At 37.7% G+C, this 13,635-nt stretch overlaps 1 protein-coding gene across 2 annotated transcripts in view; it reads right to left on the bottom strand.

The window, feature by feature from the left end:
- Window positions 1-13,368, bottom strand: part of LOC131693098 (lysine-specific demethylase 4C-like) — a 59,127-nt gene extending 45,759 nt beyond the window's left edge. Inside the window, exons 1-2 of one of the 2 annotated variants that reach the window (XM_058980642.1) lie at window positions 12,874-13,368; window positions 10,970-11,248 (exon numbers count right to left, since the gene is read on the bottom strand). In XM_058980642.1, the coding sequence (XP_058836625.1) occupies window positions 10,970-11,092 (123 nt within the window). In that variant the 5' untranslated portion in view covers window positions 11,093-11,248; window positions 12,874-13,368. The remainder of the gene's footprint in view (window positions 1-10,969; window positions 11,249-12,873) is intronic. The other variant, XM_058980640.1, reaches the window with a different exon arrangement.
- Window positions 13,369-13,635: the final 267 nt, after the last annotated feature.

The raw sequence follows: 13,635 nt of genomic DNA, 5'->3' as shown, positions 1-13,635 counted from the left end.
ACAAACAGTTTATCGCACAGCTTTTTCATCCTTAGTAGGCACGGACCCAACTTTTCACCTTTCAAGAAATTGCGAGAATTTGCTGAAAATGCAGTATGGAAGCGTGATAATTTCGCTGCTTCGAACCTCGTGATAAATTAAGTTCAAGAAAAACCATTAATATATTACATTATAGAATTTATTTCCCCACATTATTGCAGTATTTTCATTCTAAGGATCTGTATCTACTCATTTTTGTGATTTTTTACGAAACCATTAGTTATTCGGCAGTTTTACATTAGGCGCGAAAATATCATCTCATATTATACCGCGAAAAGATAAGATCCAATGCTGTCTTGTCGGGAAAAGCTGGAGAGTAAACAATGTTACATCGTATGTTTGCTTTTTTATTGCTGGTCGAAGTAGGTGAAATATCGCCTTATTCTGTTCACGAATGCGAAAATTGTAAACTCTGATGCTAACCAATTTTTGTTTATAATGTTTCCAATAGCGAAAAAGCAACATGCATCCAATTATTCACCATTTGAAAACAAAGCCCGTAAACGTGACAACCAGACCGCCGCGAATGGCTGCTTGATTGGAAAAGGTAAACTGTGAATCACGCAGATTCCCGTGTGTTCGGTAAGTAATTCTATATTTTCATTTTTTCACCCATATACATAGTTAGCTGTTCACGCTACGGCCCCATTCAAGTACAGTCACACCGTTGCACAACGGGTAACGAAACAGAAATATGGGTAAGAAGGTGTGTATACAACGCCGTAAATGACGGTACTAGGTATAGTCGATTTCAGCCGGAGAAACGCTTGTCCGACAGTGGCTCAAATGCAGTGAATGGAATGGAGTAGCTACAAACACAGTACGAGGAAAGGCAGGTTGGTAAACAAACGCACACCACTGGCAGACCATGTGCTCGGTCGGTAATTTTCGTTGTCGTTCGTATACGAAAAGAGATGGCGTTATCAAGCGTGTATGTAGCTGTTCGATGGCAAACATGAATTCGAAATAGACGGTATGCAGATGTACGGCGTTTGGCAAGCCAAGCTGCGAGTGTTTTACGTTTTTCGTGTATGATAGTCGATATCGTAGGCCCTTCACATCCTATCCTGGTAGCTTTTAATAGGGCTCCTCCGAATGCTTTGAATCTTTTTGGTTTGATGCTGTTTTGTGCCGGAAAAATTTTGCTAGGCGCACAAGGACAATACAACCTAAAGGAAAACTTTAGTAGCACGAAACTGCAGAACTTGACCTTCGACAGATTTCGCAGCTGATTAATGCAAAGAACAATTGCAGGGCAAGTGCTACGATCCTACTGATCACTTACCATCCAGGCTAGGGTTCGAACTTACGTCGAGTGAGTTATGCGCAGAGCTGAACAATTTCAGTGAAGTCAGTTGACAGCTGATATCTTCCCGTTATGAGCTATCGCCTTTTCGGACGAATATCAATTCAACACTAACATCATTTCACTTACTGAATGAGAATGGACAAAAGAGATTATAACTACTAGAGGTCGCATGTCGCTGTTAACACTGAAAATTTATCACCTCGCTCTTACATATGCTAAGCCCATTAGTTTGACACATATTGCTCCGGGTACACACATGTCAAAGTCATGGTATACAACATGCTAGAGCGAGACCCCATGTTTCAGTCCGTGAATACATGGAGACAGTAGCACTTTGCTCCCTCTAGTAGTTATTATCTTATTTGAATGAACCGAACTGATAAAGCAAGAAAATTGGAAAATGATGCTAAAGGATATAAGATGGAATATTAAATCAAGGTTGGACCAACGTCGGACCAATATCCGGCATTATTGAACCTACATCGGACCAACATAAGACCAATGTTGGAAAATGCCGGACCAACATCGGATCAATGTTAGACTAATATCAAGCGAACATCGGACCAATATTGGACTTACGTCGAACCAGCATCGGACCAATGTCAGACAAACAGGATCAATGTCGAACGGTATGTTTGATCAGTTTTAGGCTGTGAACCATTTGGCGATTTTTTTAACCTTTAGTTAAAATTTGACAGTCCGAAAGTTATTTTCTTTTGAATGGAAAAATTTAACCGAGAGAGCGAATCATTTCAAAAGTTGGCATATGGATAGTTATTTAGAATTGACAACTGCGATAACCACAAGATGGTAGAGGTGTGAACATTTGTCGATATTTTGAAAATTAGTTTTTTTCTTATTACATTAAGTATGACAGTCATAGCCTCGAAAAGTAAACATCCACTTCACGAAATAACCCAAACAAATCTTAACACAACACGTTATCGTTTCCATGTTTATCCCTTAATTTTGCATTGAAAAATATTGACAACCTGAATTAGGTACAGAAATGTTTCCACCGTTTTGTTCTGCATCATGGGCAAAATTTTAACAATCGAGCTGTCAAATTTAACTATCGCTTTGTCAATTTTAAGCATGCTCCAGAGTAGGGTTTTTTTTTGCAAATAACTTTCGAAGTGTCAGATTTTAACTAAAAGTTAAAAATTTCGCCAAATGGTTCACAACCTTAATAAAAGCAAAGTTCATTATAGCTATGCGTTCGAAATATCACCTCGCTGGCAATCAATATCAGTCACTGATGCATTCAACTGAAGTATAATAAGTGATGGTTCAGTTTGTTTACCTATCAGTTTCACGTGTTTTGATGCAACTGAACTGAAATTGTTCAGCTCTGGTTATGAGCGCACAGTCAAAATCTCAACAAGTAATGTTTTAATTGATTAATATTTTATATTATGCCCAAGCTTCTTGCGTATTGAACAATATGTTTTTAAAATTGAATGTACACCGGATGGGCACACGATTTTTAACAATAGCTTAAACGTATCTTGTCAGGATCCTTTTTATTGATTTTTTTTCCGAAACCACAATTTATATGTTCACTTCAAATACATGTTCCACTTTTGATTTTGATCCTGTTTTAGTTAACTAGTTTCATTTTAAGCGACATTTAAGAACTCTGTTTACGATTTTTGCATACACCAAGTTAAATTTATATAAAGTGGCCTTACTTTTTTTACTTGAATGTTTTCCGTGCAGTCAGGCGAAACAGATTGGCAAGACTGCATTGTTGTGCAATACGCGGTCAAACTATGTCGCCATACACTTCTGGCACAGAACTCTTATCCCTTACCTTCCCGCGGCGCAAACCGGGGTACAAGCCAACCTATGCTCCTTTTGCTTGAACCCGAGGCTGGGACAGGTGCTGTTTAAAACCGCTGTCTGTTCATACATTTTCACAGTTTGACGGGTTGGACCCTGACTCAGTTTCATTTTGGACAGGAGCGACATTGGTGAAGATCGACTGAGAGCGGTGATGTCTTCGGCGTAAGTATTTCTCGCGTACTTATTGAAGTAGTCCTATGTGCAAATGAGAGCCTCTCTTTGTTTACTTGCTCCTTTGATTATTACGACGAAACAAAACTTTCCAATAATTTCCCAATGCATATCGGAAGACTATTGCCTCGACTAGCATATTATGCAGAGTTAAGCAGCAAATGAAAATTCAATCGAGTTATTAGAGGAAGAGGAAATAAATAAAGAGAGGCTCTCATTTGCACATATAACATTTTCAATATGTTTGCTAGACTTCTTTCAAAAATTCCTCTTTTTTTGCAGGAAAATGTGTATGTTACACTTACATTCAACATCACAAGTCGGTGGAAAATCACTTTATGAAACTATTTAATTCTCCGGTTCTTAAGTTAAAGTTCCTTAACTCTATATGAATACAAAGGGTTTTGCGAAACCTGAACTACTGTACATTTATTTTCGGTCGCTCTTTTCCGACATATTTGGCATCAGTACCACAATGACAAGAAACATTGAGTACAACGGGGACCTTTGGAGGGGAAACTAATCCCTCCCTTATTGCAAAGTGATTTCTAAGAGGTAAAAAGACGAACAAAATTGTTATGGCCATGAAAAATTGATTTATGAACTTTAGTTTTCAGTGAAATCAGTTTAAAAGATATTTCTCATTTTATATTTTACTAGCTAATACCCATCGCGCGTTACTGCGATTTTCAACGAAATATGAGGAAAACACAATTTGTTCCAAAGCGCCATCTGGCGGGCAGATAATGTCCAACTAAAAGCACACAAACACGCCCCATAATAAATACCTACTGTGTATAAATTTTCACGGATATCAGTTAAGTCGTTTGGGAGTCTATATATCATATACATACAAACTTTGAATTTTATATATATATATATATATATATAGATATAGATATAGATATAGATATAGATTAGGTAGTTTGGTGATTAATCCTCCTAAATATTAGAAGCAAGTCTATTTTCTCCCATTTAGGTCGAAGAACTACGAGTGATCGTCGTAGCCTATAACGACACCTCTTTTGTGTTGGGTCCCACCAGAACTGCAGACGTAGATTCTTGGAAGCACTCCTTGTCACTCACTACAATTGCTGCCAAAATGGGAAAGATCACCCACTAAAACAATTCCTACAGAAAATTGTAGCGAGCCGTAGTTCTGATTAGATAATTGAGTGTGCAGTTCAGATGTGGGAACGTGGAGATTTAATGATCGCGTGGGAACGAGCGTTTGTATGTTTGTGTTTGAGACCGCGTTTATAAATTTATTACAGTAAAGACAGCCCCTTGGCGAATTGTTAGCTGATAAGCTGATAAGGGACATTGTTAAAATCGGGACATATATCTTTCCGTCTTTTTAATAAACCGAAGCTCTTGAAATATTCTTCTTTGTTCTTTAGATATACCCTTGCAACCTTTTCTGATTATTTACTTTAAGTTCCCTTTAAGGGGGTCTGGCAACGCCAAATTTAAAAAAATATATTTTTATTTTCTTTGTATCTCTAAGATAAGAAATATATGCCCAAGAGAGGATTTACTCGAACTCAACTTGGTTCGTCTGCTAGAGCCCATCAAACTACCAACTATCAATTTTCATATGAAGCTTATAAAATCGGGTAAAAAGCTGATAAAATCGGGGGCTGACAAAATCGGGTCTCCACGGTACTACTAAAATTTTTACTCATTTTCAAGCGCTTTCAAGTTTGCGAGATCACGGGCGAAGGTGTGCGTGAATGATTGCACAGAGTTCGAGCATTTGTGAGTTAAAGTGTTTGGTCGTGTGGACGTTTGTATGTCGAATGTGCTATGTAACTTTGCGTGTATAAATTCGATTGAATAACCGGTGTGGTCATTTGCATATTCGCAAGAGTACTTGAATGTTCGCGCGGGTCATTAGCTTGATGTTTAATTTGTTTGCGGATCAGATGCTCGAAGCGAGTGAGTTCCCCCATATCACTGGAGTTCCCGATAATCTCACCCTGAAACTTGATATCTAGTGCATATGAACGTGTTCTTTTGTTTTGACAAAGCTAAAGTATGGACCTAGGTTGCCAGGACGGCTTCCGGACGTGACCGATTCGTGATCGCATGGGAGTACCCGTTTCTATAATCATATGAGCATATAAGATCGAGTTTAAAAAGATGGCAAAACGTTCCCTTAGTCACCTGCACCATCATTTTGACGTTTGCTTTCGAATGTACGGTTCAGATGAAGGAAGAAAGTGAGCTTCCATCTCACTTGAATCTCCAACTATAGTGCTCTGAGACGTGTTGTCTGGCTCATGTGAGTTCTGTTTTTTAAAGGGGGAGCTACCTAACAAACACAATGAATGCACGAGAGCGAGATTTTGTATGTTGGCACACGAAATCGCGGTTATGAATCTGTAAGCGCGGGATCGTGGGCAACTGAGTTTGCATTATCGCGATAAGCTAGAGCGTTTGTAGGATATTGTGTGCGTTCTTTTTATCACATTTTAAATGGAGATTGCTTTCGATTTGATCTGTAACCAAAATAGCTGGTGCCTAGCAACAAGCGTGCGTTCCTGGCTTCCACATATTTTCACCTTAAAGATGAAAAATATGCAAAATACTTTTTTTTGTTTAGAAAATTTATGCTGAATAATAAGAAAGGCTATGTCCAGGGACTAAAGATCAGTATATTAACAGCTTCGGTTTTTTGAGAACAAAGTAAAAAATATGTCCCTATTATGACAACGTTCCCATAAAATACACAAAGAGACCGATAAAACGGTCATTACACAATTATTGTTGAAATTAACTAAACTAAGATTATTCAAACTGATGCACGTAATATTGCTTGAAGGTGTTTGCAATACCCTTGATACTCGAGCGATAATTACTTACTCTTCTCTCTCTATATATTCAAGTATTAAATTGTAAAGCACTGAGACAAAATTCGTTTCAAGAAGGAATTCCGGACGAACCGTTGCTTACCAAGCAGAACGAAAGACGGCTTATCGTTCTCTTAATATATACAAACAGAAAACAATTTTAAACCGAGTTCGCGCTTTCAGAAAATGTGATGCCGTGATAATGGAAAGAAAATGTGGATCAAATATAAATTTTTTTCAAGGAATGTACCCTGCCAGTTTTATCCGCAAAAGTTTGAAATCACAACAAACAAAATATTACCTGTAAACAATCAGATGGTCGACAATCTGTATATTTGATCACCTCAGTAATATCCATAGAGCAAAAATATTAATTATTTTGATATATGGATTTGGTAATCTATTTTTAAATTAAGGGGGCATCTGGTGTAAAGTGCTCAAACCGAAAGTTTTGTTTAACGATTTTGAAGGCAAGCCGGCAATGGACCTGTTGTGTAATGCTAATATCTATTTATACATTCATTGTGCACGAAAAAACAAAAATATTTTCAATCACGCAGAGCCACACATACGAACATTCCAAGAGTAGACGTCCAACCATTTCCACTTCGAGGAGCGCCGCGGCGAAGACGATAACTCTTGATAAAGTCGTCTGACCCAAGAAATTCAATAAGATTTGTAAAGCTTAGACTTGTAGTTACACGATGAACCAAAAAAATGGGGTTTCGGAAAATGGCTTCACGAAAATCAAAAAATCTCACATTTTGCAGTAAAATTCGTTCACTTTTCTTCAAAATAAGAGGGAGAAAAACAATTAGGGATCATCCATAAATGACGTAGCATTATATGATGGAGGGGGGAGTTTTGTATTTTGTGATGATGTGTGACGACAGGGGGGTAGGGGGTCATGTCATGCTACGTAGCTGTATTAAAGGAGAATAACTAACATCGTTTTAATTTTTTTTAAAATTCACGGTGACAAGGGGGGGGGAGAATTACCGTCAAGCTACGTAATTACCAGGGGGGTATGCAGAGGTTTGTGACGAAATGCTACGATGGGGAAGGGGGTGTTAAAAATCACTCAAAAAATGCTACGTCATTTAGGGATCGTCCCTTATTCAGTTTTCTGTGATTCATCGACAGGCTACACATATTGTGCATTCTCATAAAAAATTCAATCAATTTGGTGATTAGTTTTTGAGTTCTCGTGTTCGCCAATTTGAAAAACGCGGTTTCGAGAAAAACGCTATTAAAGGGTGTCCCGCATCAAATTGCATCACAGAAAATATGCTGTAGAAACTTACCCATTAGTTATTTTCTCTTGATAAATTGGGTAGAAGTTGTTTATAGTGTATTGTTTACACTGCATTTTTATCGCTGTTAGTTTTTCGAAAATTGTTGCCGATAGATTTCAATCTGCATGTGTAATGGCAAACACGCGCGAGCAATGCATGGCTGTTAAAAATAGAAGAAGTTCAGCGTGGCCACCGAGATTGCGGGAGACTATTCTAGCGGTTCAATATTAACAATTAAGCGGATAAAAAAGAAGCCGATTTTTTACCTATTACACCAGACGCCCCCCTTAACATCCTATTCGGATGATTCCTCTTTACAATCGAAATCGCCCACGCCAAAAATGTATATCCACAAGCGATAACTCGAAACTAGTTGATTTGTTTACAGATTTGATCAACGATTCATAAATGCACATAAAGAATGGCTTCGAAAAACTTGTATTCGCCAGCTTGAAAGTTTCATCACGCACTGGGCATCCTACTAAAAGTTTAGAAAACGGGTTAACCGACATTCAGTTCAGCGAACCCCTCAGCACCCACGCAGCAAATCATCGCCACGAATAACGAACAAGACAGTCAGATAGGTAGAAAGAAAAAAAGAGTCAAGTCATTCGTTAAAAAGTAGCGTGAACTAGCACACTAATTTTCACAAAAGTTATCAATTGATTTAATTCTTAAGTAAAATAATTGCTCCCGTTTTAACTAAATCTACACTAACTATATTGTGGTGAGTTTAATCATATTATACGATAGTAAATACCTAAAATTAAACCCGACAGGAATTAAAGCTACGGTACGGATAGAGTTAGTACGGGTAGGAAACAGTGCGGATCGAAGACAGTGTGAACAAGACCATTAGGAACACATTTAATTTTTTTTTTATCCCTTTATGGGCAACTAGCGTTCGAGTCCAGTACTGCATATCTATCTGTTGGCTTGGATAGTGGATCGCAAAGGGCTCGAGCGTTTGTATGTTAACGTGTTTGTCGCTTGAGCTAGCGTGTGTAACTTCGCGTGCATAAATTCGATGTTGTAATCGTGTGGCCATTTGCATATTCGCATGTATGCTTGAAAGATTGTGCGTGAAACGCGAGTCTGATGTTTAATTTTTAGTGCTAGATGCTAGAAGAGTCAGGTTCCGCATATCACTAGGGTTTCCGGTCATGTCGCCATGGAAAGTTTTGTCTAGTGAGTATGAGCGTCATTGTTTGATTTGTCCAAATGAAGGTATGAGTCTAGGCTTCTATAACCGAGGGTAGACTTCTGGACGTGACCGATTCATGATTGCGCAAGCGGTGGGTTTGTAGATGATTGCAATTGCATGTTCGCGTTTGTGGCCAGGTTTGTGTTCGCGAAGGAAACGAGCGTTTGTACGTTTAGAATGGGAGAGATTGTGAGTGTACATGAGAATATGCAATGAATTGTGTTAGTAAGTGTTAGTATGAATCAAATTTAGTAGAATTCATGACATGTCGAATAAAGAAATAAGATGCAAAAAAATTAACTAGAAGTGTGTAAATTGACCGATATTATTTTTGTTATGCATCAAAAGTGGAAAAGAAAACTAATAGGACTACAACAAAAATAGGATTTCATCATGTTATGCTGACCGGGAATGAATGGCTGACATGCGTCGGTAAATAATTGAACCTTAATTTACCAATCCAATCTTCCCGAATGAATAGGATCCAATGCACAAATTGAATACTGGATTTACCAACTATTCTATCATATGAGCCAGTTCTGCATCCATTCCCTAATCCAGCTGTCACAAATTCTCAGACGAACACACACACAGATCATCATACGACTGTGCACAGGCTGTTGGCTGACTGTTAGTTTGGGGTGGTGGGGAGTATGAAAAAAACACAAAACATAAAAAAGACCATAAGCTCTCTCGGTCTCCTCGATGCGCCACTATCGAGGCATAGTGCGATAACCATCTTAAATCAGTTGTCTGTCAGGTGCTGCTTGATGATTTTTGCGATACCATCAAACCCGTCAATCTATAGGAAGAGGTCTAGAAAATTTATACTATTTTGTTTCGTTTAATTGCACATATTGCTCCTACTTGTATACCGTACACGAAAAAAATACTTTTCAGGTCTGACATTACACCGGAAGTTAGAAGAATTAAGTGAAATCTAATTTGATAGCAAGATTGGGCCCATTGAATATCGTAAAATCAGATTGGCCCTGTATTTAAGTTATGGAAAAGTTGGCCATAGAGCTGTTGTAGTTACGATTCATTTATCGAGTAGTTGTTGTAAAAGAGTCGTCTTGTTTGAATCTAACCGTTTTTCTCTCTCCTGCCGTTTTTCGATCCACACGAAACGGGTGTGGAAAAAGGTTCAGGTAAATGATATTTAAACTGCTGATGAGTTTCTCTGTAGTTTATACTACGGAATGGTTATTTTTGGTAGCTGCTTCTTAAACAAAAGGTACCATAGTTGACATTAAAAGCCATTATTTTTAATACGTGTATGTGCATGCATGTCCCATTTCATAATTTACTTGAGAATTAACATTGTCTGTAGAACGTATAAACAAACCATTGCGTAATCACAGTTAGATTGCAAACCCTAAGAGGGCAATAAACTCTCGTCAATAATAAAGGTCAAAAATCGAGAGAGTGTTATTTTATTATATGTAATTAAATATGCAAAGTCATGTAACTGAGCATATGATGATACATATTAATGTGTATCCGGGCACTAACGATTGAACTGTTGAATATCAGGATGCACACATTATACTAGCGGTTTGTTGTGACTATTTCGCTATTAGTCTATCGTGTCAAATAAGTTTTAATACACTGATTACACCCAAGTGCGAATTAGTGTAGCAACGACTACACTGTCAAAAAGGAAAATGTCTCGACAAACATATAATAAGGGGTCAAAAACCAAATGTCAAAATTCACTTTGAGATGAAATTCTGGAGAAACCGTAATTACCCCAGCACGATGCATAGCAGTAAATAAAAGAGAAAGTCTCGGCAAACATATGATTACGGCTTAAAAGCCAACTGTCAAAGTTCTCTCTGAAAAGAAATTCCGAACAAACCATTACTCGCCAATCACAGATGTTGGTAATAAACAAAAGAGAAAAGTTTTCTCTTTCGTTAACTGCTATGAACTGTGTTTAGTCAGTAAAGGTTTGTCCAGAATTTCCTTTCAAAAAGAGTTTTGACAGTTGGCTTTTAAGCCGTAATCATATGTTTGTAGAGCAGTTCTTATTTGCTATCAGCTGCGGTGCTGGGCGATTAATGGTTCGTCCAAAACTTTCCCCCAAAGTTAATTTTGACAGTTGCCTTTGAGCCACAGTCGTTTGTCGGGATGTCAAAAATTTTGCCTCAGAAACCATTCCGTAGTATATTGAAAAGAATACGCCAAGAATCCTATGAAACGCTTCAATTTCAATTATTAGATTATGTTTGAATCTATCAGGTAAACTTACCTTTGCCAGGCCTGCCCGGTGTGCACCCAGTGACTCGATGTATTCGACGTATTTGGGAAAATTCTTAAACTCCTCCCACGTCGGTCGAAACACCTGAATTTTTATTTTCGGGTCTTCGCACATTTTGCCTATAGCTGTCGGAATTTTTCACAAAGCTTGCCCGCAATACTCCTATTTTCTTCGAGACACAACTACACACTTCACTTAACACAACACGTTCTTCTAGTTTATCTTCACGGTTTGCTCTTTTGCTCTCTTCGCACAATTCCGGAACAAATCCTTGAAAGAGAAAAAAAAATCAAACGTTAGCATCATCAGATTTGGAATAGCCTACTGCTGCAGACAGTTGAAGACTATGCACTGCTAAACAAGGATACAAAAAGGCGTCTTTTTGGTCCTCTTTTCAATATCACCGCGTGGTCATTTTTCACGTGAAATCAGGTTCGTTTGATGAGAAAAGAACGAGGTGGAAGATAAATACGGGAAACAATCAAGACAATAAAAATTAAAGGAGCATAAATATTATTATTTTACACAATTAAATATCAATGAAATTTAAGGTTCGTAAAATTATGTTTAATGCTCTGATCTTGGTACGATAATTGATATTAGGGACAATGTCGTCCTTGTGAAATCAACTATAAACAAGTTCATGTGTGCTGCAGTTTGGCACGTAAGTAATATAAAGTACTATTCACACGATGCATCAGACTTCCGTCACCGTCAAGATTAGTTACATGCAGTTAAATGGAAACATTCACACACATCAACGGCACGGACCATTTTGACGTACGGCACGTGGGAACGGGCATAATAAAAAAGTATTAAACTGATCCTGACGGAACGCTTACGTTGACGGAAGCTGATGTATCGTCTGAATCCTCCTTAAGGGAAAATTTGTATTTGTATTTTTATTTTATCAAAATACAACGCATTCAACCGCATAAAAGCCCTAACCAACAGGTAAGCTGCATAACTCATTTATTGAATACCTGTAAAATAGATATACATAAAAACAAATACTATTTGAATACCTATCATTTTAACAAGAAAAAGACGGGGGGTGGGCGTAGCGTATTGGTAAATCGATTGCCTTGTACGCAGCGCACCTGGGTTCGAGTCCCGACCCCGTACATAGGGTTAGAAATTTTTCCTAAGAGATTTTTCTAACCCGAAGAGGCGAATGACCTTAAGGTTAAAACCTCTATAATTGAAATAAAAAAAAAAAAAAAAAAAAAAAGAAAAAGACGCACAAAATGCCGTTTTCACGATATGCTACACGGTTTTATTCTAAAAAGTAAATGAGCATTTGGTCGGTGTTATCATCAAAAAATGAGATAATGATGACACTGGGTAAAGAATTTTATCAGCTACATTCAACTTTTGCCAGATTCGAAATATGTAGCATGCAATTTATTGGTTCGATTAACTTCAGATTATAAAAACAAATTTTTTACTAATTGTAGAAAATTTAACCAGAATTTAATCATGTCTAATCAGAGCATAATTTAATTGTGGAATCAAACACACTATTACAGAAATTGAAAAATTAATCAAGCAGTTGTGTTAAATCTGCTAACAGTATCGATTATTGCTGCTTCATTAAAATGGAATAATGTGACAACTTACAGTGAAGCTATGTACTAGCACTGATGAAATGATTAAATAAAAATTAGATTAGGCGATTAAATGCACCCGTTTCCAATTTAAATCAGGCATCGGTATTCTGCCATCAGACAATTTTACCAACTAAAGCTAATGTAGCATCGTTATCCGTACGTTTTCTTTGCACTGTAGCACAAAAACACTATACCGAGCAATGGCCTACGTGACCAAATCGCTGAAAGTTACTCTTTGAAGCACTTTTTCCTCTATACCTCACCAAGCGTACAATGACTACATACCTACGTCCCATACATCATCTCCACCTCCGCTAATTTTCAGTTTACTAGCAAATTTTAATCATAATCGAAAAACAGAAACAATTCAATTCACACAATTTTACCACTAGTTCATGGGTAGATTTTTTTAATTTCCACCATAAAGAACAGCCATTCGATCCCCACAAATGGAAAAATAGAGCAAGCTATGATCGACAACCTCAAAACAACACATGCACAAAATGGAGGAGCTCAACACGAATCGCCAGCCTCTGTGTACGGACGGGGTTGGGCGAAAAAATTAAACCGAGCACAGTAAACACACCTTTTTCATTAATTTCACACTTTTTTCCATTAATCACACTGTCCCTGAAATCAGCGGTACACTTTTCAACTGTTTTGCCACCAAAAGTGGCCACTTTTGATCATTTTTATCGATTTTTTTAACCAACGAAACTTTCCCTAAAGCGCCCTTCAGCAGGTCCGTACGCGAGCGATATTTTCTCTGATCTGATGAAACTCTGGTCTGTGTACCAAGGTGCATTGTCGATCTGTAGCGTGAATGAGATAGCAACCGGCAGACGGTCTCGTGCGAAAAAGAGAAAGAGTTAGCATCTGATGCATTTATGCTGTAAGGGTGCATAATTTTTACATAGCTTATTTTCGATGTTTTCATATTTTTTGACAGCAAATCTGCGATGTTGATACACGCTTAAATAATTATTCTATTATCGTGCGAAGAAATTGAAATGTATGCACTAAGAAAAAAACTGTAGTATCTGTGAT

The sequence above is a fragment of the Topomyia yanbarensis genome, chromosome 3 (genome assembly GCF_030247195.1).
Source record: "Topomyia yanbarensis strain Yona2022 chromosome 3, ASM3024719v1, whole genome shotgun sequence".
NCBI lineage: Eukaryota > Metazoa > Arthropoda > Insecta > Diptera > Culicidae > Topomyia > Topomyia yanbarensis.
The sequence above is the reverse complement of the archived record's forward strand: the minus strand, read 5'-3'. Positions and strand labels throughout refer to the sequence as shown.